This window comes from Lepisosteus platostomus, chromosome 14, assembly GCF_059453375.1.
Source record: "Lepisosteus platostomus isolate fLepPlt1 chromosome 14, fLepPlt1.hap1, whole genome shotgun sequence".
NCBI classification, from domain to species: Eukaryota; Metazoa; Chordata; class Actinopteri; order Semionotiformes; family Lepisosteidae; genus Lepisosteus; species Lepisosteus platostomus.
In genome coordinates this window covers 21,697,411-21,724,490 of record NC_142624.1, presented here as the reverse complement: position 1 = coordinate 21,724,490, position 27,080 = coordinate 21,697,411, and the positions used below count along the sequence as shown (strand labels likewise).

The following is a 27,080-nucleotide window of genomic DNA, read 5'->3' as shown; positions in this document are numbered from 1 at the left end:
CTCTCCAACACCGCCGCCATTAACACCTGCAGCACTGACAGCGCTATGAGCACCATCCCCCAGGCCAGGCTGACCATCACGGCTGACCAGGTGAAGAGGGAGCTGAAGAGGCTGCACCAGGGTAAGGCCACAAGACCAGATAACGTCTGTCCCAGAGTTCTGAGGGCTTGTGCTGATGAGCTGAGCAGAGTGCTCCAGTGACTGTTCAACTTGAGCCTGCACTTGGAGAGAGTCCCTGTGCTCTGGAAGACATCATGCCTGGTCCCGGTACCAAAGGAGGGGCGCCCCTCTGTCCTCAATATCTACAGACCAGTTGTGCTGACTTCTCACATCATGAAGACACTGAAGACGCTGGTCTTATCCCCCCTGAGACCCCTGGTTAGTTCATCACTGGACACACTACAGTTCGCCTACCAGCCCAGTGTTGGTGTGGAGGATGCAATCATCTACATGCTACAAAGGGCCTACTCACACCTAGACAAGGCTGGCAACACTGTGAGGATTATGTTTTTCGACTTCTCCAGTGCCTTCAATAGTATCCAGCCCTTACTTCTAAGGAGGGAGCTGGAGGAGTGCAAGTTGGTGCCTCCATGATTTCATGGATTACTGACTATCTGACAGGCAGACCACAGTCTGTAAGACTTCAGAACTGTGTGTCTGAACAGGTAATAAGTAACACAGGCTCCTCAGGGGGCAGTTCTTTCTCCGTTCCTTTTCACCCTCTATACTTCGGACTTTAAATTCAACTCAAGTCGTGCCATCTGCAGAAGTTCTCAGATTACTGCAATTGTGGGATGTATCAAGGGTGGGCGGGAGGAGGAGTACAGGGGACTAGTCAGCAACTTTGTGGAGGGTGTGGGGAGAACCACCTGCAATTGAATGTTACAAAGACGAAGGACCTGGTGGTAGATTCCAGGAGGAAAAGGGTCAAACCTACTCCTGTCTACATCCATGGGAGTGGTGTGGAGATGGTGGACTCGTACAAGTACCTGGGAGTGCACATCGACGATAGACTGGAATGGTCTAAGAACATCGAGGCCATTTACAAGAAGGGTTAGAGCCGACTTTATTTCTTGAGGAGTCTCAGGTCCTTCAATGTGTGTAGTAAGATGCTACATATGTTCTATCAGTCAGCGGTGGCGAGCGCCATTTTCTATGCGGTGGTATGCTGGGGCTCTGGGATTAGAGCAGTGGATTCTAACAGGCTGAACAAGCTCATCAGGAGAGCAAGCTCTGTCATTGGGTCTGGCCTGGACTCCCTGGAGGTAGTGGCTGAGTGGAGAATGGTGTCCAAACTAGAGGCCATCATGGACAACGTCTCCCGTCCCCTCTATGACATGCTTGTAGAAATGAAGAGCACATTCAGCAATAGACTGATCCATCCATGGTGCGACAGGGAGCACTACAGGAGGTCATTCTTGCCTTCTGCCATAAGACTGTACAACGCATCCACCTCGCGTCTGGGCAGAGGCAACATTGACAGTGACCTGTTTCTGGACTGAACAGTAAACTGATGCATCTGTTGTTCTTTTTCCCGTTTACAACCGTTTTTGTGCACTATATGCCAGGGACCTGTGCAATACATTTATATTTATATTGTGCAATATAACTTTTTTGTGTACTATTCTGTTCTGGTTTGTTCTTTGTGTGTTCTGGACTGTGAGTTACTCTTCTTAGTGCACTTCTCACTGTACTGATATATTGTATTGTATTTATTGTATTATTATTATTGTATCATTCGTTACACTGTTGCTGTGTTGTCTGTGTTAAGCTGCTGTTGCACTGCAATTTCCCTCACGGGATCAATAAAGTATCTATCGATGCTATCACTTATTTTTCGTGCTGTTACACTGTCATTTTTTAACATGGCATAGGTACTAAATAATAATGTGATGATCAACAGGTACTGTATGTTGATTCTTTCGTGTGTCTTGACATTTTAAAGGTTATATCTTAATCTACAGCATGTCAAATCAACTCTCACTAACAATTAAATGTTTATTCCACAGAGTCACTTAAGTGTAATATGGACAGGTATGAATGATCAATTAATCATGATGATGTCACAAAAATTTAATCAATATTACAAATTCAGTTATTTTCATAAAACATACATACCTGTATATAGTGATAAAATAAAGATTATTCAATGCTCTGTATATACATTATCATAAAACTCTGAATGCTTCAAAAAGGCTAATGAAATTAGTCTCTAACTTTGGCAAAAATATACACTTCTATATCTTGTACTTTTTATAACTGTTTAGTTATTCATTGAATCTATGCTGAAGCTTCATTATAACAAAATGGGTATAGTCTTTTGATGGAATTGGAAAATCACACTTTACACTAGACTCTTATTGAAACAATAACCAGAAACCTGCTATGGCCAATAAGAGTTTGCAGAAAGAAGTGAATGTACTTCATTAATACCAAAATAAAATGACTTTTGAAACTTTGCACTTTTACCAAAAGAAATTGAACATCTAACTTTGCAATACCACTATATTTTTAATAATCGGGTATTTTTTTCTTTTTTGCTTTTTAAAATAGTTCACTTATCTCATGTGTAATTGCAGACAGAAGATGAGGATCTAAACTACAGACGTACTTTTGCTATTTTTCTTGGTTATCATGTTTATTATTATCAGTTAACGTCCTGCTACGTTTGAGAGCATAGTACTATTTATATAAATCATTGGCACATTTTATACATATTCATTTTCTAAAAATATTGAAGTGCTCTTACTGAATCGTGCTCTGGGCTTGCTCAATATGACCTTTCTAAAGTTCCCCCTTAATTCAAATGGTGAAGCAATTTCTCACTTCTCTATCTTATCTTCTGTCTAGTGGACCTGCTGATGCAAAATCGGTTGGTGCTGCCAGTGGGTTCCCTCCCATATACTGTATGTAAAGTACTTGAGTCCTTTGGATTTAAAGGTGCTTAATTACAAAAAAGGAATTATGATTACAGTCTTCTGTCCCTCTTTCAAATAACTAACTTGATGTCATTTTCTAAACATTGACATAAAGTATTCAGTTTTATAACAGCGATTCTTAGCACAGTGGGATGTTTGGAATGTTTCACACAGGGTATGTGTCTGTGTAAATGAATGCAATAACATACAAAGGGTGAAAACTGCTTATGTATGATACAGAATATTGGTTTTGAAATTTTGTGAAATTTAAAATGCAAACCAGATTGTCCAAATTAGTCATGGTTTACTTGGGGTAAAGGCTGTCTTGGTGTCAGCTTCATGGATGTCCATGTGTGCTTTTGGTTTTAGTATGGCTTGCCAAGCCTCACCACATTTTTAGGCAAGACTGGTTGTTTCTCTAAACTGCCACTTGACTTTCACTGTCAGACAATGATTTACGATAAACTGTAACTCCACAAAATCAACACAATTCAAATGCTTACAACAAACATCATCTGAATGACTGCCTTTATTTTACTGTACTATATATGGATACAATTATATATTAAATATATTTAAGTGAGGCCTAAAAACTGACTGTCTTACTCTTATAAAATGTTACTTTCTTTACAGGAAATAACTGTGTATAAAAGGCAAGAACATAACAATTTTTGCAATTATCCATAATGTTTTTTTTAAAACTGTCATTATTTTGTAATTATTTCAGGTTAATATTCCCATGCTTTAGTCCCCTTATTTCTTAATGTAACTGTGGGTTTAAAGTCACATCTTAAAGTGATGTTTGCTTGAAAATGTTGTTTAGTCATTTTAAGGAGTGTATTTAACTAGGTGCTCCTCCCTTCATACAAAAGGAGAGTGACGGCAAATTTAGAAAACTGTTGAGAACTTCTGCTTTCTGAATTAGGAAGGGGCACTTCCTCAATGAGGAAAAGATAACCCTTCTTTTAAATGCTGTTGGTTTTAAGGGAGTGAAGTGGAAAAGAGAAGAAACTCTTGCTGAATTCCACAAATTAATTAAAGAGTTTTGTAATGTCAGAACCTGGAATCTGCTGATTTGTGAGGTGACTGTTGGCAAACAATTAAAAGTGGCTGTCTGATGCATATTTAGTGTCTTGTTATCATAGTTCCCTATTTGGTCAGGTTGAGAGGACAACTGTAATACACAGTTAAAACCTATGGTTATACAGTAAATATTTACCTGTAGTAATCAAATAATTTGAATCTGTATGACGCAAGACCAAAACGTTTAAACAGAACACAGTATCATCTGTTGTCCACTCACTTTCTGTATATTTTATTTATTCCACATCATTTTAGTACACACAAACTGCCATTTGACTGTCATTTCAAACATCAATCCAACACTTGATGACAACACCAATGCTCTGTGATTGCTCCCAGCAGTGTACAACAAATATCATAAATAGTAATTATCATTTTGAAAGGAAAAGACATCACATATTAGCTTTCCAATACAAATGTTTTTCAAAATATTCCCTATTCTAGTGGCTGCCTCTATGATATAAATATATACAATCCCCAACAGAAGTATGCAGATACCGCTAACGTGGTGCATTATGGAGTGATACTTTACATTATCATCATGACAGACAGTTTTTTTTATAGTTTGCAACATAGAAGTGACCAAACAACTTCTTAATGGAGATTGTAGTTTGTGTTTTTATGGCACAGAAGTATAAAATAAGAAAGATAAAACTTGTTTAATTGATCAAATCCTCAGTAGTAATGTCCTGATTAAAGTTTCCACTACAGATTTTGTAATAGGAGAAATGATTAAAATGTTTTGTGAAAGCAATTGCTGAGGTTCCTAATTCCAGTTTGAATTAAAATAAGAGGTCACATCTTTATACTAGAGGTAATTTGTGTTGGTGTGTTCTTGCTTCTTAAAAATCTGGATGTGTTGTGGAAATTCACTATTAGTACTACTAGTACTAATATAAGATCATGATATTTGTAATTGCCACTGTCCTTCTTTGGTGTACTGTATATCCCCAAAATATCTTTTCTCAATAAAACAAACATTTTCAGCATGTTTCACCTTTTATACTGTAGGTACTGGATGCTTTTTTAATTGAGATTAGTAATACATTCTTAATAAGATATTGGGTTTCTTTTAAAACGTACATACATTGCTATACTTGTTTATAGTAATACAACTAATGCAGAGTTTCAGACTGTTTGATATAAATGTTTGACTTCCCTACGGTATCTTCTGGCGCCAAGCTGAATTTTTGAGAAATCTACACTGAAACATGCTTGCTATAATAGGCAAAATGCTTTACATGAGAATTTGATGATTAGAATTTGCAGTCTGCAAGAAATGTTTTTTATTAACCCTGTTAAATGAAGGCATTTAGTAGTAAACTGCTGGATTATTAAAATCTTGGTTTCTAGTTGTACTATCGTTTTGGTTTTTATATGTTAGCAGAGTTAGGAACTCCTCAGAGGTGGTGTACTGTGCTATGTATTACCATATCATGGTAAGCAAAGTTTTATTTCAGTTCACCCAACATAAACAGCAAAAAAAGAAAAGTAATCATGTTTAAAACACTCACAGACTTCCAGTCTCTGCTGCACCTTCATGAAGCTGTTGTATGTTCGTTGGTTTCTCATCAAACCCACACTTCCTCTTAATGACATCTTGTGAAGATGTTGACGAAATGGAGCCTGAGCAGTCATAAGCCACATGATTGTAGCTGAAGGAAGCAGTGTTAATCATACTTGAGCTCTTATTGAGCTCTTTCATTTTAGGTGAAAATGTACATTCTGAGGGGGTAAATGCCTCATGAGAAATGCATCTTACAAATCAAATATATTAATATAGTGCTGATAGAGTGATATAAATGTGATAATAACCAACTGTTCTGCCGACTAATTAGTTGTTAATAACGAAGTCTGTTCCTTACTAACGTAAAGACAAGCCTGAGTACTAAAGTTAAAGGTGAGGTGTCTTTCTGTTCTTGCAAATTCTTGCAACAGACTTTTTCTCTTAATCTTTCAAACCACTGAAATTAATCAAGTAAATATACAAACCTAAAATAAACTGCAATCTAAAGTTTCACTAGTGCTTTTGTATCCAATTGCAGTAAGTGATGTGCAAAGTTTAAACATAATTCTATAGTCATTTAATTTTCTCCAGGTCAGTTTGTTTTTCCAGTATATCAGGTATTTCCAGATCATTGAGCTCCCTACAGTCCAGTCTACTCAAGGATTACAGAAGACTTTAAAAAAAGAGAGAAATTAGTAATAGAGATAGTTAACTGCTTAGCAATAAAAGGGTGTTTCACAGTTGGGGAGGATAACCTCCCCATGACCTTCAGCAAAGATGAGATACTTTGGTCTTTCATTCTGAGTAATGCAATACTTTGCAACTTCCTTTACTGCACTGTATGAACACCCAACGCAATATCATTTTTAAAGCTGAATTTGTGTAGATGAAATATGTTTAAAACAACTAAAATACAACATTGTACATGGAATTATAAATACCGATGTTTTTGATGGTTGGGCACACCCTTGATTGTTACTGTTAATTATATATGGAAATTAATTTTGTTAGAACACTTTGTTGAGCACAAGTAAGTGTAAAGCAGTGCTTGGGTGGGGAGGTCTGTTTTTAGTTCACGTAAGTATACAATTTTTAAGCAATATAATGGTTAATGTTTTGTCAGGGATGGTGTGTATTTTGTTGTTGTGTCAGTTTTCCTCCTTTTCCTCCTTAATCAAGGTCTCCAAGCCTTCCTCACATAAACTGTAGGGCAGGTGACAATCAACAGAACTTGAACAGCACACTTAGACACCCATCAATCACCACACAGTCAGGTTTTTTTCAGGATTAAAAGGATTGAGTCAACTATAATAGTGACTAGAAGCCCCCCCCAAAAAAAAAAACACGTTTTTTTATATTCTTTATACTTTTGACTTTTGAAACCGGGTAGACTATTACACCGATTGAAGCAAAACTTCACACAGTTTACAAATTCGGCTTATCTTATGAATAATCAGACTTGCGTCTGATTTGCATTTTCCTCATTGCTGTGATATTTTCCACACTGGGTCATCAGCTGCTTAGAAAAATTCGGTCTTTTAGGCAAACTGCATCTATTCAAGAATGTCTTGGCCAATTAACTTCAAACATAGTACAGTACTGTATGTGTCATGCTAGTGACAGGAAAGCATACTGTATGTTGAAATGGTGCTCCTACAATACATAAACCACAGCAGTTGCCTGTCTGCAATTTAATTAGCAAAATTCAAACCACCTTCATTGGAACTGTCTTGGATTAATTGGCTTGATACTTGACAGGTTTTGATGTACTGTACACAGACCAGCATCAGAACTGCCTCTCATATTGCAACAAGTATACCCTGCACCAAGTGATCACATTTGGCAAAAGAGGCCGCTTCTTCTCCACATCTCCACTTCTACAAAAGATACTTTGAGAATTAACTCCAAACTTCAAATGTATAATAAAGCTAGAACCATCAGTAACTGTGCGTCATAAGCTCATCATATTTGAATTCTCCAGCTTTGTTGTATTTTTCACACCATGGTTAACAGCAATGAACTCCGCCACCTCACAATGGGGAGGAGGAGGAAGTGTAAGCAGGCTCTTCTGACCTACCAACGCTAGAATCTTTTACAATTTTCTACAATTGCTTTGACACATTTCACAAGTGACTGTGCTGACATATGCATGCAAAACTCATAACACATAACACCTAACACAAAACCCCAAGCTATTCAGCCCAGCACTAAAGATCTGTAACCAGTGCAAAATGAAAAGTTTGTGAGGTGTACTGAACATATCATTAAAACCAAATAATGGCGCTAAAACTTCAAGTAGTTCAAAATTTTCCTTTTTATCTTTAAAGCAAAATAATAAAAAAGTATCCTGGATAGACATTTTTATTGAATGCAAAACTGTAGCAATATGAAGACATAGGATACATGCATTGTTTTTTTAAATCAAATTCAGTAAATAATGCAATTTAAATTTACTTAAACAAAGAAAAACAAACTATTTTAAATAGGCAAAATAAGGTGATCATGTGTGTATATATAATGTTATGGACCGTGTCAAGGACTGTTTCTTGAGAATCTCTTATGAGGTCATATTATCATCCATAATGCTTGTGAAGTTTTCATCAGCAAAGCACTGTGGAAAGCATCTTTGTCATATGATCACATATTTCATCCATCACCTGGTTGAGAGTGGCTTCTTCAGGGTTGAGAAATGGAGAATATAATAACAGGAAAATCATGTTGAACTAACTGCCAATGTGTGATGGAAGTTTACCCTTTACTACAACACGAAAAATGTAATTCTAGCATTTGAATGTAGAAGGAATTGTGCAGAAGATCCAGACGATACCGCAGATGGTCTGAATTGTATACAACAGAATAACAGTCATATAACACATTGTTGTATTGCCTTCATTTTGCCCTGGTATATTGACTATGGTATAATGGCCACTAATATTTTGACAAAATATAATTTCAGCAGATGGTAACCTTCTTCATTAGCATACAGAGACTCATGGCTGTTAACGTGCTACACTTCTTTGTTCTCTGAAAAAATGATTTATTTATGTGAGCTACTTGGTTTTTCCTAGAGCAATCTCCACGGCCTTCCTATTGCACCATGTGGACATGTATATATACACTTATATAGAATTCCACCATGTCCACCATGCATCACAATATTCATACCAGTATATTTACTGTTCACGTACCTGAATGTACACTACATTGTACATCACTGTGTCTTCACTTGTTCCTTAGTTCTTTGAAAAAGGCACCAAATATACAGTATCTATTTCATAGCCACTTGATGGCATCAACACATTAAAATACTGTATATAGTTAACCAAATGTCATTCTGTCCCAGCACCATTTCCACAATGTCTTCCTCCTCCTGCTCTGCCTACTACAGATTTAGTTCCTATCAATACTGAAATACAGCACAGAAGCACACGTCCAGTTATTTCACAACAACAAAATTTCCATTCTTTCAACAATCTCAGAAACTCACAATGTGTTGTTGTTATAAACCTATAGAGATATAGCACATTTTATTTATTATTCCAAGCATTATTTTGCTTGCCAAGTAAAAAAATATAATTTCCATTTAACACATCTATCACAAACATTTCTTGATAACTTTCGTAATTATTTGGCATTGCTAAAGTATTAAATAATATAAAGTATTAAAGATTCGTTACAAAAAATCCATTTAATGTAACAGAAAATCCACTCTAACTCAGTATCCATGGACATGATTGTTTATTCAATCTGTTCAGTATTAAACTGTAAAGACATTTGTCTGAATACATTTCTTACACAGAAAATTAATTTGTTTTTCCCCAAATATACAGTACTAGCCTTCTAGACCGAGAACTTCTTATAACAGTTTGCCTGAGAAGTAAAATACAAACAGACAAACTTTGAACAGTATTTGGATGTTGACAGTTATATACTGTCTAGGAAAATGAAAGCAAAAAAGCTGTCAGGTATTAGCATACATTCACTTGTCTTTTTTAAAGAATTGTTGGCACACACACAACCTAAATATGTAACATAGTGATGCTAACAGTATGCATACAGCACTCAAAAGTCTGGAAACAATTACAATCCCAATTTACTAATATGTTTGCATATAATATTAATATTTCATAATATCCATTGACAAGGAATTTGTCTAACTTGGGCTAAGTGTGATGGAAGCCCAATGTGCCCCTCGGTTTAGGTTTTAGGAAAATTGTAGAATTTGAAAGTGTATTGCAAGATAAATAAATTGTTAAGGAACATACTTTAATTATTATATTAAAATTATGGGATAGGCTGCCTATGTGAGCAGGTACAAACTTTAATGGAAATACCCCATGTTTATTTTTCAGGCAACACACTTTCCCCTATTGTATGGCTTTCATATTTCTTTATTTCCATTAAATTTCTGAGTCAGTTATTCCTTTAAAAATAATATAATGTAATACATCTCTTGTGGTAAAAATGATTTAGAAACATAAGGCTTACACTGAGAAAAGAATACACCATGGCCCTCTCCTAAATAATTTTCTATTTCACATTTTTGTAAGCTCCTGTATTAAAGATATTTATTGTATTTATGCTAAGAGAAAATAAAATGTTGGGGCTGAACTCCTTCTCAATATCCTTCTCATGTCAGTGCACACAGCAGCCTTACTTTGTACCCTGATCTCATCACATATCAGAAAGCAACTTTTTCTCGTGCAAAGTTCCTGGACAGAAAACCTTCAAGGAAAACTATGTTGCTTTTGCAGGAGGTGATGTTAGACCGGGAGGTGGTCTTTTCTCTCTGGACCACAATTTTAAACCAATATCTCTGTATGGTGACTGGGGACACAAAGTAGCAAGCTGCTCTACAGCCATGCTGCTGTGTTCTTGTTAATAAAACAAATGTTGAATTCTCCCAGAATTCACCTGCACATAACTCGCAAAGATGGATCTTCATTGGATTGGATGACAATGACAAGTTCAAGTTCAAGTTTATCAAGTTCAAGTTTATTGTCATTCTACTCATACATATATGGTATACCGAAATGCTATTTAGCTAACTCTCAGATGGTAAGAAGAACAAAAAAACAACAACAATACAATTGTATAAGAAAAGAAAGACAAAGACAACAGGCAATGTGCAAAACAACAACAGGTAACACGTAATGTGCAAAACAACATCAGATGTGCAAAATCATACATCAACAGAATGAAATAAAGGATAGAAAATTATGGGGAGTGAGCTTCTTGACATGTGAGGAAGAGGTAGATTTCAATGTGTGTTTGAGTTTTGGTAAGAGAGAAGGCACTGTGAGGTTCACATCGTAGGTGAGAGAGGCTGGGAGTTTAATAGTTTGATAGTGCGGGGGTAAAAACTGTCTCTGAGTCTGGTAGTCCGGACCCGAATGCTCCGGTACCGTTTCCAGATGGTAGTGGGTCAAACAGTCTGTAGCTGGGGTGTGTGGGGTCTTTGATGATGCTTAGAGCTTTCCTCAAGCACCGTCTGTCATAAATGTCTTATATGGATGGGAGAGCAACCCCAGTGATGGACAGGGCAGTTTTCACCACGCGCTGTAGGGCGTTGCGGTCAGCAATACTGCAGTTACCATACCACATTGTGATGCAAACTGTCAGTGTGCTTTCTGTAGTGCATCTGTAAACGTTAGTGAGGATCTGGGGACATATCTTAGCCTTCTTCAACTGTCTTAGGAAGTACAGGTGCTATTGCGCTTTCTTGATCACACAGGTGGCGTTGAGAGAAAAGAGTGATGTTTGACTTTGCCAAGTTGGGGTTAGGCAAGGACAGACGGGGCAGTTGCTAAAAAAGATGAGCTGCAGGGGAGAAAGTTAAAGGCTTTGAAAGCAACTTATTATAAATCAACAGAACGCTAATCAGCATGGGTAAGCACAGTTAATATACAGCTGATATAACTATGGAATACGATTAGCCTTGCCCTGAGGAGATTGCTGAAGGGAAAACCAGTTTGTATTGAGTTGGGCTTGTAAGACGATGAGCCTGGAGAAGATGAAATAGTCAAGGACATCAGATCATGACTCCCCAACAAGTTAGTCTGGCAATGTGTTTTGTAAGAAATGGGTGACATCAACGCTGAGGTGCTGAACCTAGAGGTCTGCTAAGCTATAAAGACTTCCCCACTGATGTGTCAGAATTGCCCTTGGGAATATTGAATTACATCTATTAAGAAAATTTGATGGGTCTCTATCCCAGTCTTAGCATTGTTCTGCAGATACTTTTGACTGTTCCAGTGACAGTGGTACAGTGGCATCAAGAGAGAAAATCTTCCTTTATTTGAAACTGATGAAAAATTACTAATGTTGTTTTAGAATCATCTGCATGGACTGGTTGGAACAGCATTAGAAGATGAACTGTGTCACAAGATTTTCTTCACCAAAATAGCTGATGAGTTTGCGTGGCTAAAGCAAGGAAGGTCGCCTTCTAAAGGTGAGTCACCATGCTTTTTAATTCTCAAAAAAGCAATGTCATTATGCATTGTCGTATGACGTTTTGGATGGTGTAAATAGTCTGTTGTACTTATTTTTTAAAGGCCCTGCATAGAGCTCTACCCTGGAGCTCGGATTAGCTAACATCAACACTGAAAAAAAGCTGAAACCCAGAAATTGTGAAAGAAAATGAAAAAGACAATGAAACTACCTGGAAAGATTTAGCTACATGATCAAAATGCAGAGGACTGGGGTTTGCACATAGGGAGTTTTTGTTACTGTTTCATAGGAAATAAAATTACTGATGAGGAAAAGTATAGAACCTGTTAACTGTGTCTGGTATTGAGATGTACAGTACAACCTCAGAGTAGTTCATCAAGATGCATTTTAATCAATTTGTAATTATACAACATTGATACAAGAGTTTGTGCTTCAGGCTAGCCTTTAGCAGTTTATATGGGGAATCTTAAACAGTTGGGTATAAATTAGGTTTTTTGGACAATACTTAATGACACACTGCGAGACCGACTGGTGAGCAGTTTGAACAACAGCACTACAGTATACAGTGCCACTTAATTTCAGAAAGCACACTTAATTTGAGACTACTGGCTATGCGAAGCTATTGATAATTGCTGGCAAAAGAAATGTTACTACCACGCACCACACCTGACCACATTAATTGTACTCATTACCTCATTATCCAATCGGGTCCCTTTTTTCACTATTTAAGCTCCTTGTCCCCACACTTCCTTGCTTGGTAGTTTGAGTCACAGGCTAGTCAGTTCGCTGCTAGCTTGCTTTCTCTCACCGCGCGCTTTACCTGAATGATTTCATGGATTTTGACCTTTCCTTTCGACCCTGGTATTTTGCTCTTTTGGACTATGCCTCAAGGACTTGTTTGCCATCTCGGGCACTCGCTTCGCATAGGGTTCAGCTCATTTATCAATGATGTACAAGAAATATACATCCAGTCAGAGTTTTGCCTGCTTATTTCAAAATTTCCAAATAAAAGCACCAATAGTAATAAAGAAAATAATTGTTACAAACTTAAGAAAATGTAGCTTCTTACACCATCTAGGGATAATGTGAGAGCTAGGACCCACTCCCTGTTACTCTCTCCTGCACATGGTCATTTTTTGGGGATAGCCAATCCACATCTTGGGAGCTGGCTATACGAGCCCCGATTTATACAAATCTAAAGAGGGGTGAGGTAGGACAACACAGGTGGATGATGGACATAATTAAATTAAGGGCTACAGAAATTGCTGACGTGTACTTTTAAAACTGAAGTTTAAATGTTGCTATCCTCACACAGCTGATACTGCTGCAAAACATTATCTGGCTTTGCAGCAATCCATTGAAGACGCTGCATCGCTGCATATTAGCTTAGATTGCAGCCTTTGTTTGCACGTATAGGAATACAGAACGCCACCACCCCCTGGTACACAACAGACTACAGCTCCCTGCCTGCTAGACAGGAAGCACAAAAGCTTCATTGCAATATTCATGAGACATATGCCTACTTTAAGATGATGTGGAAACCACAGAGTGGATGTGTGGTTTCAAGGAGTTTGAGTGCACTTCATGTGATGACAATGGACACCTGGCAAGGTGGTGGAAAACATACAAAATGTTCGGTACAGCAATGTAGAGACTGCAACTGGCTAATGTGATTGACAGATCAACTGAGACTATATGCGATCTATGACTGCTGTCAAATCTGAGCTTATTGTTGCTACAACAAATTGGCAAAAAGGTGACAATGAAGCAAACAGCCTAGTTGCCAGTTCTGGTCCTAAAGGAGGAAGGCAAACCCTTTTGGGCCACATTTGGAAAATAAGTTGTGGAAAATAAAATTGTACTGAGCAAGAGTGTTGCAATAGTTTGACAGAATTTAGAAAATCTTGGAGAAATATTTTTTTCTGAGTTGAGTTGGGTAAAGGCATGCAAACTAAAATATACTTTCATCCCCAGGTTACTCTCACCTTTCCAGTTGACAAGCAAGACCACAAATTCCTGCAGTGGAGGCCTAACAAATACCCCTTTCCTAAGAACAATGAGCTTCTTACAAGGCACGATCTAACAGGAGGCAAGTCATATACCATGATAGACATCAGTATTGCTCCCCAGCTGTTCCCAATCAGTACACTGGATTATCTTTTGGCTTTTCATCGGTGTTGCAATTTCCCAATGAACCACACAAAATTTCCCTGGGCAAAATGCAGTTGTCCTGGTGTATTTAGACAATGTCATCTTAAGAGGGAAGATAGAAATGGAACATCCGGGCAACTTGGAGGATGTTCTAAAGAGGTTTACAGAGGCTGGCATGTGCTTGAAGAGAGACTAATTCTCTTGGACAACAGCATCAAAAGTGTCTTTCTTGGCCCCACTTCACCCATGCCTGGCAATTAATAACCAGGACTACACATCCACTCTTAGGCCTTGTGTTTCTCTTGCTTTTGATGCTTACTTGAAGTGGATGAACACATATAAATGCATATTGCCAAAACTGTAGTCTCTCACAATGGTACAGATTTCGCTAGTTTGGAGTTCCAGAATTTCATGAAGCAAGACAGAACCCATTACATTAAAACAGCATTATGCCATTCCTCATTCAACAGATAAGCAGAAAAAGTAGTACAGATTTTCAAAACTACACAAAGGTGGAAGGAGATATCTCCTGTTTTCTTTTCAGTTATTGAACAACACAATACATTACTGTCTCTACAGTACATGGCTGAGTTTCTTGTGAAATGCTGCTTGCTCACTTGCTTGGATCTGAACTTGATCTTTAACTCCAGTACTTACCAGGGTTTGCCCTTGACTCACTTCTGAGGCCTTATGAGATCAGGCTGCTAAGAAGCATACTGCTGTTTGTGTCGTTCTGATGTACTCTCTTTGCCCATGATCATTTGTTTTGTTATGTGCTGTTCACCACAAAGACAGCTTTCATTGGTTCACCAGGTAACACCTTACATGCAGATCGCCTGATTCTCTAATGAGACAAATACCAGTTGCATCTCTCACTGGGCATAAAACATAAGCTGTGGTTTCAGCTATGCGGTCCACATTTCGCATACCTTTTCAGTGTATATTCTTGTACATGCTGCCTTGAGAAAGCACACAATAAGTTTGCAGAACAGTTGCTAACAAGTTTATTAAAAGACTATATCAGCTTTGCTTGTTAGAGTTCAACAGTTGATCCTTGAACAGATAACATCATTAAGAACACATACAGTAACCTGCTAGATGTGTAATGTCACGTATTCCACCAGGTACTGGGCTATGCCAGCAATTTAATAGGGAAATTGTGCTTAAGTAATATTAATAAAAATGATCATAATTGGGTCTCAGTGCTCAAACAGTTCATAATACCTGGAAACGCACATCTATGAGTCTAGTAGAGTAAAGATCACAGACAACTGACTATTAAGCAGTGGAGAAAAGCATTGTGGTCAAATGAATCATCCTTCACCATCTTCTTGCAAACAGACAAATGCATGTGTGATACCAACCTAAAGAACTCTACAGCCCTGAGTGCTTGGTTACAATAGTGAAGAGCTCTTTTAATGTTGTGAGGCATATTAGCATGGCATAGTTTGAATGTTCTTGTTCCATTAGAGGGCAAGGTCAGTACAGTGTTTTCTGCCTTCATCAACAAAGCATTGTGCATTCCTTCTGCAGCATTCCAGACACTGGTAAACTCTATTCCACGGTATAGTATAGGCTATACTGGTCACACATGGTGGCCCAACACCCTATTAAATGACTTTATACCCATAAGCAGATTTATAAATTGCTTATTTAACTGTCATGATCGTAATCCCTCCCCTTAAGGGCCCTCCGGCTCTTTCTTATTTTGCTAACTACGTGCACCTGCCCCCAGTGATGCCCCTCCTTATTTAAGCCGGGTGCTCTCGCTACTCTGGGCTCTGCATTGGAAGACAGACACCTGGAGGCCCGCCTACCATCAAGTCGCCCTACGTCTGCGGCTTGAGGGCATAGGCCTCCTATCGGCATCCTGATCCAGCTGAGTCCGGGGTTCAGAGCACCTGGCCTCATCATCCTGTTTTTATTCCCTGTCCCTGTGCCGGATCCCGTTCCGGTTTTTAACTCTGTTTTGTTACGTCTCGGTTGGATCACCCGGTTTTGGACTTTTGGATTTCGCCCCAGATTTCCCCCCTGGACTCCTTGGACTTGTTTGCCCTGGCTACGCCCCCTGAGCACCAGATCACCATCATCACGCCTCCTTGTCTGTCAACCCCTCCTGATCCTCATCGTCTCCTCCCTGTCGTCCTTTTCCACGGATTCTACTGTCTGCATAGGGTCCAGAACTATGCTTCACGGGAGCCATTAACTACATTTTCCAACTGGCTTGGTGTTTATTTTTATTTTCACAGTAAATGGTTTCTCATTTTTTTCAGACCTGGTGTCAAGTGGGACTGACCCCCAGATTGCTCAGATGATCCTGTGAAAGAAGATTCAGAGCTCAGCAACAATAAGATCATCAGCTCGAGTTGTGGATGTGAAGACAATTGCCAGGTGTTGCAGGTTTTATCTTTCCTTTGTGTCATCATCTCTGAGTTCTCCCATGCACACAGCTGTGCTTTTCTTCAAACTGGTGCTGTAAACTCTCCTTATAACCATTTATCAGAAAGGCGTGAAGCATTTAGTCTGAGAGGATGCTGATGAGGGTGGGGTGAGAGCATGGGTTTGATAAAAATGAGCTTATCTAATTTTATCTAGTATACAGTAAGTGGGCAAAAAAACAACTGTTTCAAAAAAGCAAAAAATAATTTGTAGTCTTCAGTTTTAAAAAGCTGGCATCCATTGTCTTCTGTAAATTTAGAATCCATGCAAGAACAAGGGAACATCCTAAGTGTTAAAAACACAGGCATTTGTTGTATTTAAAACCACGTAATCATTTTGGTTTTTTATAGACAGTTAACATAGCCAGCTTCATTTTTAGATCATGATGCATCCATGTACTGTTAAAGGAACTTGAAATGAAAACTACATAAGTAAGGAATGTCTTACCAGAATGGTTAAAGTAAAATGCTATTACTATACTACTGGTATTCCTACTCCTTAACACTAGTACTACTATCAATAGTGCCAACCATAATATTAATGCATTTTAAGGTAATATTTAATTCTATCAACTTCTAAGGTAGCCAGGTGCCAAATAAGCATTATTTTGTTACAGAGACACTTGCTCACTAAAATAAATATACACCATATATTAATAATGATTTTCATCTATCCTATGCTTTTGACTTTTAACATCAAACAAAATACACTGTTAATCCACCCATCCATTTTATATCTGCTTCATCCAATATAGGGTCATAAGGGAAGGGGAACCTGCCCTGGCAAACAAAAGGTGCAAGTCAGGATACACCCTGGACAGGATGCCAGTCCATCACAGGGCACACACAGGCACAGACACTTTTGCGAATCTTTAACACATGATTGCAGCTTCCAGATTCAGTATTTATAGTGCAGTTCCTGCTGTTTCTTTGGAGAGTCTTTTCGATTCAGCCAGAGAGTAGGTTTTGAATTAGGTTATTTTTATTGCAAAGTACGACTGTACACTTTCATCATTTACTTGTTTTGGTTTGTTTTTCTATGAAAGTCATAATTGAGAATGATTACAAAGGCAAGTTGATCTGAAGATGGACAGTACCAAATCCACATTGTTTCATCTTATTGTACACATCTGGTAAAAAAAATAAACTTCAAACATGTGGCTCTTTCTTTTATTTAAGACTAAGCATTTCCTATTAGGCAGGATACATTTCTGCCTACCTGAAATTTTAAATTTGTTCACCAAGCCTTTGAATTTAGAAACCCGCATATCTGTGTCCTGCAAATTACCCAGTTCCAATTCTGCTTCATTCACTACTATGAATGTTGTAAAGTTAAATGCAGATGTGTTGGCTTTGTGTGGTTTCAACACAAATGACAAAGTTGCCTTTTCCTTTCCAGAACATTTCCTGCTAATGCTTCATTTGTAAGTTCTCAATATTAAGCTTCGACACCCACCCATCCATTATCTAACTGCTTTATCCAGTACAGTTTCCCAGTGGAGACAGCAATGGGCACAAGGCAGGACACAGCACACAATAGTAGATGGGACACCAGTTAGTTGCAGTGCAAACACACATAAATGCACACACACTCACATCAAGGCCTTTTTCACCAGAAGCCAATTAACCTGCCAGTTTATCTTTGAACCGGTTTACATTGTGGAATAAACCCACGAGATCATGGGGAAAACATACAAACGCCATGCTGTCAGCACACAGGTCGGGAATTTATGCCCAGAGGCCCTCTGCTGTGATGCTGTACCACTGCTAACCACTTTGCCACCATGCCACCTACAGTATTAAGTTTACTTGCCCCTTGGAATTGCTTCAGTGATAAGAATTAAACTTGTGAACCTCTTGATATCTGTCAAAATATTTGTTTTCAATGATATTTATTAACTCTTGTAACCTTTTCAGCATTTCTTCTAAAAACATGAGCTGCGTTTTATTTTCTTGTCACTTAATGCTGTTAAAGCCATTTAAATGTTAGGTGCCAACCATGAATTAAAATTCCCGAAGATACATAAGATCTCTCAGCTCTGCCCATTCACAGGCCTTTACCTGTATAAACATCTTCTGCAAAATGTTTCCCATGGCAAACGACCTTACCGTGCTGTGTGAAGAAGGTGGGGATATACAGTAGACAGTTGACTTCTTCATTAGCACTGCCTGGTTCAATCCTTTTGTCATAGTTTTGCAGGTGATCTGCTTACCAGTGTCATCGTTCCTGTGATCCCAAGTGGAAATGCATACAGTACAGTTTGTATTGCTATGATAGTCCCATGAGATAATTTGTTGAGCATTATTTTTATTTGGGCAGTTGACACCAGCTGAGAAGATCTTCATTTTGAGTACTTCAGAATTTACGTACCTCCAGAGTATGGACGGCCTTGAAGTCACAGCACGTCATCAACATCACTTGAGTCAACACAAGCAGCAGAGAAGCCCAGTCCTATATAAATGTCCCTAATTTACTTGCAGAACTCCATTTTTAAGAGTTCTGCCCTTCACTGACTTTGCAAACAAGCGCAGATATCAGATTTTCTAAATAAGTTCTTTTGGTTTGGAAATCATTGAACAGCTGCTCTGATACTATGATAAAGCACACTTTTATAGCGTATCTGTGAACAGCTTTCCTTGTTTCCTCTTGAGACACCAAATGAGCACCCAGTTACGCTACTCACTTAGTAATTTCACCCACATAGCAAATGTGTTCTTAGTTTGTTCTGCTTTGGATTTACAATGGAAGTGTAATTTCACAGATATTAGTAATTAGAAATATTAGTAATTGCAAATTGACTAGGTCCCTTACAATGAAGACTAAGTAATTTATTTTCCGTATGAACAATTAATTCTATCTGAATAGCAGGGAGGAAACTAAATTACTCGCCAATTTATTTTTCTTTTGATCATTAACATTATTATGATTTCTACTATAACTATAACTATAACTAATACACAGCCCCAAGGGCTATCATATGTCATAAAATGAGACTTAATTATATACAAAGCATTACAGGAGTATTCTTATTTAATGAAAACTAGTTTCACTTTACCAATGTCATTTAGTAAAATTCAACTTATTAATGAGCAACAGTGAAGAAGCTCATGTTTAATAATCAATATCCTCTAAAACAATGATCATTCCAGCTTTTTATGTGGCAATGTTGTCTTTTGATATATTACAGGCTCTGACAGAGCTCTGGGTTCACATACTGTAGAGGATGTGACTGATGTCTGCAGTGGGAGGCAGGTGTTTCTGCTGTGACAGGAAGTAGATTCCATCTCACTTTCTATTCTGTCTCAGTGTGCAAAACAAACATATTGTCATGTGAGTAACTGACATTGACACCACAATGTACAAAGAAAGAACTTCTGTCCTTTTAACACACAGAAAGGGATATCCCCAAACCCAAGTTGTAAAGCAAAAATAAAAAAAGGAGTACAGGACAGGTTTCTCATCTGCAGGACAATTCTGGTATGAACACACACATCTCACTACTTTTCCTTCAGCATCCCTTCGTTTCCTGGGCAACTGCATGGTTCTCCCCAACACACCCCTCCTGAAGATATAGCAGCCCTAACTCTAAGGTGTCTCCCTGCCAAAGGTCGGGCAAGGAAAGGACATTGCAACACTACAGTATATTCTATTGACTATTGATACTTTCTTTACATTTTGCATTACTTTATTCACTTCATTGAAAAGATCACTTCATTTTATTCAGTAATGGTAAACCACTCAAATTTTCAATTACCAAGACGTTACTGTTAAAGGTTGTCAGTTAAATTAAGGAATGTTCATATATAGCAATGACAGTTGTCAGTGTTTGCTTTCAGGCAGGATTCTTTAAGTTGATAACCTTGCACTCTCAATGCTCTTTAGGATGAGTTCTTAAATTAGGTACCTCATAACTTCCTTTGTTCAACACTAAAAATATTTAGTTCTTTTAGCCTGTCAAGAGTAGGGAAATTCCCACAGAATTTTCTGAAGCTCTCCCAATGTTGTGTTGAAAACGTGGCTTCAACCCATTTCTTTTGTGTGCTTCAACTTGTCTTTAAGGAGCATTAAACTAAATAGGGGCATTTATTATGCAAAGAATTATAGTAGCATTGGATTCTATGCACATCTTTTACTTGATTAAATGTGTATGGATGATCCACATTCACAGTTGATTTTTGGCTCCTTAGGGGCAGAATTGCATCCCTCCATACTGGACTAGCTCATTGATTATTTGAAGGAAATACCATAATTACTTCTGGGAAGTACCCTGAAATTGCATGTGTCTTCTAAGCTTTTGGTATAACTTCTTCCAGACAAGTTCTCTGCTCTTAAATTAAACATCCTGGTCTACACTAAATGGTAATATACATGCTTTGATGACAAGCGCACGCACATCAAGTGGATCTTTCAACACTTCTTTGTGTTACTCCCTCATTTAAAGTCACTCACCTACTATTTGCCTATTTACAAGACAAAGAACTAGACAAGCTGCATTGTAGTGATGACTGGGACTACTGTAAGTATTGGACAATACTTCCTATCCATCTCACTCACCAGGTGATCCATTTTAAACTTACACATGGTATTATACAACACCATAGTACAGTTCTAAAATACGATTGCTCCTAATCCTCTCTTTTACTGATGCAGACAGTATATACCCAAAGTTTGGGAGTGCCCTATGATTGAAAGCTTTTGGGTGTACAGTATGTGGTTGTGTTTTTAGGCATTACCATCTTGACTTTGCTACTGAGGCCTTGCCTGCTCCATCTTGATGACAATTCCCTTGCTACTTCAGTTTTCAGGCATGATATTTTAACTGGGGTGACATGGTTAGAACTGTGCTGTTGCAGTGCTGGGTCCCTGGGTTCAAGTCCCAGGATACTGTCTGTGTGTAGTGTAATGCATATGGCCGACAGGCACTGTGTAAGAGCCGGCTTACCAGAGCGGTGACATCACCACCCTTCCCTGTAATAGCAGGACCACAGCCATTGGGCTGTAGAGAGATCTCTCTTTAGCTCAACAAGCTGGGTCCCTGTTGAGTGACCCCAGAGGCCCGGGTTCGTGTCCCCCACGGTGCGGGGCCAACCTGTGTAGGCAGAAGGCAAGGGCGCCCACCTGAACCCCCGTTGCATTACAGTAGTTTATATGTTCTCCTCATGTACACATGGGTTTTCTCCAGGTGCTTCTGTTTCCTCTCACAGACCTAAGACAAACTGGTAGGTTAACTGGCTTCTGGGGGAAAAATGGCACTGGTATGAATGTGTTTCTGTTTGTGTCTGTGTGTGACCTGTCACTCGCACATAGGTTTATAAACTACTGACCCACTTCAGATGTAATTCAAGCTAATGTATACGTTGTAACAACAATAACTTGAACGTGAAGGTAATAATTAATTAGTCGTTTGTATCTTAAAATATGATAACGACTATGCTTCAACGAATAAAAATAAAAACTGGATAGATGCAATTGTACAGCGGTACATCAGGTGGATGCTGCACATTAGTGGTGGTGGAGGGGAGTCCCCATTACCTGTAAAGCGCTTTGAGTGGAGTGTCCAGAAAAGCGCTACATAAGTGTAAGCAATTATTAATTATTACTGTTATTATTACATCAGACCTTGTTTATTTTGGAAAACACTAATTTCGTAAGTGACGCCCTCTGGTGTTTTTTAACTGTATTAAACCCTACTCGTAGCATTCGGAACTATTCGTTACAGTTTTTGTTTCTCTCTGGTCATTCTTAGATGTAGCTCCTGTGAGTGTTGTGGTACCCACGTGTGTATTACGCGAGCTCACGCAAAATGCTTCAGTTGTAGCTGCTTTGCTGAAGTTTAGAAGGAGAGCAAGTATTTCTTCATTAGTTAAAAAAATAATATTAAAAATGGTAGGGAAGATTAAACGAGCTCGGCAGAAGTTGCATCAGGAGGCGGTAAAGCTTCAGCATGAAAGGTCCAGTTTTCTCGTCCAAGAGAAAAAACAGACTCTTGTAGCTGCAGGTGTGTTGAAACTAAGTAAACCTGAATCTGAAGAGTCACTGAAAACTGCTGTCGTTAACGCGTCCAGCGACGAGAAGCCAAAGAAGGACAAAGAAGAAGTCGGGGTAAGTTATCTGTCATTTTAATAGTTTTCTCCCAGCCAGATCTAGGATAGGGTTTTCATGAGCAGCGTTTCTACTGAAAAGTATGCTTGTGGAATGAGGTACAGTACCAAGCAAAAGTTTTGTTCGGAAACAGAACCAGCTTCACCACATCTGTACTAGGAGAATATATAGGAAAGCAGTGTTAATAGTAAATGATGCCTCATATCCACTACACTCGCAGGTTGAATAATAACATTTCAGAGTACCATAGGTTACGCAAATATCAACATCACGATTTCAAGAAGCCATTCATTCAGTTGGCCGCTACTCTTGAGCTGCGGATGTTTGATCCCATTTAGAGCATTGCACTGACAGCATATATATTTGTATAACATCTGAACCTTTTCAAAACTTATGTTTTTGTTCTCTGTTGTATTTTATGGTATTGTTATTTATATTACACTGATTACATCAGTATGTGTGTGTATTGGATGTTTCAGTGAGGATGTATTGGATGTATTGGATGTCTCAGTGAGGCCAGAGGAACATTTCCACTGGATATAGATAATAAAATAGATTCGGATTCTAATGCACACTTTGTAACTCCATCTATTTTTTTGTGTACAGAAAAAAGGAACCTTGTCATTTGTGTTCAAAGTAGATAATTGCTTGTGGGGTTCCAACTGTATTGGAGTTAACATGGAATGACATTCCATAGGGTAACAATGTTTCAGGTGCTAGTCATGATTTCATTGTGAAACATACAAAAGTAAAACAATTTTTGCCTTTAAACAAATATAGGCTTAAATTCTGAACAAATCTAGCAGAAGAAGACTACGCTGCATTGTAAAGTTTTCTGAGAGTGGTTTTCACTTGTGACTGATGTTCTTATGTTGAACCAAAGGGAAAGGTATTTGTTTTTTTGGTTATTAAAAAATGACAAACAACTCTAATAAAGGACTGTATGAATCATATTCAAAAGAATAACAAATTAATGATGTTCATTAGGACTACAGACTGCTGAACTTGCAAGTATTGGTTACTTTGTAGTTGTATTGTTATGGTTTATAAAATGTATTTTTTACTTTATTCCTGCAAATGTGAGTTTAAACTATGCATAACCATATTTTGGTTTTCTGGCTATTTTTAATGCTTCTTTTCCCTGTGTTAAAAATGTTAATGTTGGGACTATTATTTAAAACAACGCTGCTGTGTTTCGTTTTTAATTTCTGTGGTAATAATCAAGCTTAGAAAACAATGAAAAGTTGCATGCTCATGAAAATGTGATTATTGAAAAAGTCCATAGATAAATGTCAACTCTCATCTTATGTGGTAAAAAAAAACAAAGCATCTGTGATTTGTGCCTGAGAGAGATTTTGATTGCATTTAAAAAAAGCTTGTAATGGTAAAGAAGGAGTTAAAATAACAATTAATGTTATTGTTCAAGGCCTTTTGCACACGTGCAGTAACTTCTTTCAATGAAAAGATTTGATTTAGAAAGTTATATATCAGTCTTTATAAACACTGTAACAACACACAATAATCTCAATCTGAATTTAATGTCAATAAACACAGTGTAAAGTCTAGTTTGTATTCTGGGTTTGTGTAAATGAAATGTTTTTCACCATAACATAGGCATCTCGCTGACAAAAAAATAGTTTTACACTTTTAACACTTCAAACAAAATGTGAAATGTGAATGAAACTAGTAAAAATAAACATGAAAATAGCCTTTTTTAGAAATAGTGATATATTTGAGGTAATGCAAAAAGGGCAAAAGGCTGAGCTATGATAGGAAAAATCATATTGGTTCTAGTTCCAGAGCCACATGGTCCCAGAAAAAGAAAAAGAGCTGTTTTTCATTTACAGGTTATGATAGTTAAAGTAAATTAGCCAGCAGACATATCACTCTGCAACTCACAACTGGCAACCCACTGAAGCTAAGCATTTTAATAATAATTTAATAATAATAATTTTATTATCCAACCTGCAAATGTAGTGAATATGTAGTGCCAGTACCTGGCTGAGAGACCTCCTGGGAAAAACTAGGTTTCTGCTGGAAGAGGTGTTAGTGGGGCCAGCAGGGGGCGCTCACCCTGCCATCCATGTGGGTCCTAATTCCCCAGTATAGTGATGGGGGACACTATACTGTAAACAGGCGCTGTCCTTTGGATGAGACGTAAAACCGAGGTCCTGACTCTCTGTGGTCATTAAAAATCACAGGGTGTTTCTCGAAAAGAGTAGGGGTGTAACCCCGGCGTCCTGGCCAAATTGGCCCTTACCAATCATGGCCTCCTAATAATCCCCATCTATGAATTGGCTTCATTACTCTGCTCTCCTCCCCACTGATAGCTGATGTGTGGTGAGAGTTCTGGCGCACTATGGCTGCCGTCGCATCATCCACCACCACCAATGTGGAGTCCCCATTACCTGTAAAGCGCTTTGAGTGGAGTGTCCAGAAAAGCACTATATAAGTGTAAGCAAATATTATTATTATTATTATTATTATTATTATTATTATTATTATTATTATTATTAAATAATTGCAATACATATTAGGAACCTCAGCTTTTCTCACACTGGCCAGTGCTGTACAGTATTACTACTTAAACAGGATTGTAAAGTTTTAAGTAGCTTTTATTGTCACATTTCGTAATGAAAGACCTTAAACCAGAAAATAAATGCAAGTTATAGTTCAGTAAGCCTCTCAGTGTATGGCTTTCTCCTGCCATGTTTGGAATGTTTGCCCCTTCAGTATTAAATGAATAATAAATACTAGATGTTTGTGTTTTTTTCCAGATGAAACAAAGTGTTTTTATGAAGTTAATATCAATTAAATTATGGTCTTATATTACTTTTTAGATCAGTCACGCAAACTGCAGCCCGTTCTGGATGTCACTAATGGGTGTCTATTGAAAAACATACTCTATGATGTAGTGAACGCTTGGCTAAACGTTCAGTTTATTTATCCTGTATTTCAACTGTGTGTTAAATATTTTCTTTTTTCGATGGCTCTGAGCCTGTGTAATATTCTCTTTACAGCGATGGGATGTTTTTTCCTCTTCTGTCTTTGCTGGAACGAAGATCAGCCCTGAAGATCTGGTGCAGACTTTGAAGGTGGATGACACGTGTAACTCGGTTTCCTCCCAGAAAGGTACGTGCATAGTCTTGGCGTCAATACAGTATTACATTTTGAAGTTTTTCGTTTTAACTTTTCTGATGGGCGCTGTATGAACATGCTCTGCTCCCATGCAGCTCAAAGTAACTCCATGCACTTGACTATATATCTGTGACTAGTTTGAATGGAAAACAGTGAAATCTACCCCAGAATGAACACTTTGGTGTAAATCTTGCAAAACGTCTACAGAATAGGAAATGTTGTTGCTCTAACAGTGTTCTGCAGTATGATTATGAGACTCTCCCTTACAAGGAGTCTTTCATTTCACTAGTTTTACAAAAGATGTTATTGATCTTCTATGTTAGAAACCTTTACTTAAATTCTGATTGCACTACTTTATGTCCTTTGATGCTGGACCTCATACTTCGCTACTGGCAAGGTACAAAAAATATTTTAGTTATTAAGTGTTTTCATGCATAAGTCTCAAAGGGCTTAACAAAGCAATAGATTCGCTGGTCTTATCTATATTAATTTGACTTTTTATTGTAGAAATAAGGAGTGTTGAATGTTTTTTTCTAAATGAAAATTGGGAAATCAGCCTGTTTTGCTGTTTGTATAGCATTGTACATCCGTAAGTACTCCTTCATTGTGTTTGTGCTGGGTGTAAATGTGCAGTTACTTTTAATATGTGCAATTGTGCCATTAATTTAAGGACTCTTGTGATTATTTGAAATGTTGAATGGAGCTACAGTCTCAACAGTAGTTGTAAAAAGGCAATAACATTTGTTGGTTATCTCATCAATAGTGAAAGTATAGAGGGTTTTATGGACCAGAAATCTGTTTCAGAAAATCTTTTTGTTGGAAAATGAATTGCATGTGTTGTAAGGAAGACCCAGACTGAACTGTCTGTTTCTTAAGTATTAAGGTAGGTTCACTTCCTTCTTCTTTTGTTTAGCCTACATTTTCTTTGGGGTGACAGCACATGTTCATTGCCGGTTTTTAGTGCACTGACAATGTGAAATAATGTTTCTTCTGTACCACATTAAGCGTGAAACTGGTCCAGAGATCCACTGAAACCATTACTTAAATCTGTTGTTGATGGGGAGGGGCAACCCAAGAGAATATCATTTGTAGTGAGTTCCTTTTTTAAATTTCTTAACGTGAGGATGTGAATTAAATTTAAGTTTGAATTAAGTTGTTGTGGCTGGTAAACTGCTGTTATACACACTGATGATTATGTGACAAATGGCTTTACAGTAAAGTAAATATAAACTATTGATATCAACTACTGATTATCTTACTTTTATTCATCAAATGACTTGACCACATACCTT

The 27,080-nt window shown here is 37.9% G+C and overlaps 2 protein-coding genes across 4 annotated transcripts in view; one reads left to right on the top strand and one right to left on the bottom strand.

Moving 5' to 3' along the window:
• The window catches only part of itgb2 (integrin, beta 2), a 39,481-nt gene extending 24,637 nt beyond the window's left edge, over positions 1–14,844 (bottom strand). The window contains exon 1 of one of the 2 annotated variants that reach the window (XM_088604996.1): positions 14,767–14,844. The gene's annotated coding sequence lies outside the window, so the exon portion shown is untranslated. Of the gene's footprint in view, positions 1–5,515; positions 5,660–14,766 lie in introns of those variants that run through there. The other variant, XM_088604994.1, reaches the window with a different exon arrangement.
• Positions 14,845–22,282: 7,438 nt separating this feature from the next.
• The window catches only part of slx9 (SLX9 ribosome biogenesis factor), a 96,739-nt gene continuing 91,941 nt past the window's right edge, over positions 22,283–27,080 (top strand). Inside the window, exons 1-2 of one of the 2 annotated variants that reach the window (XM_088604993.1) lie at positions 22,283–22,650; positions 25,671–25,782. In XM_088604993.1, the coding sequence (XP_088461119.1) occupies positions 22,432–22,650; positions 25,671–25,782 (331 nt within the window). In that variant the 5' untranslated portion in view covers positions 22,283–22,431. The remainder of the gene's footprint in view (positions 22,651–25,670; positions 25,783–27,080) is intronic. The other variant, XM_088604992.1, reaches the window with a different exon arrangement.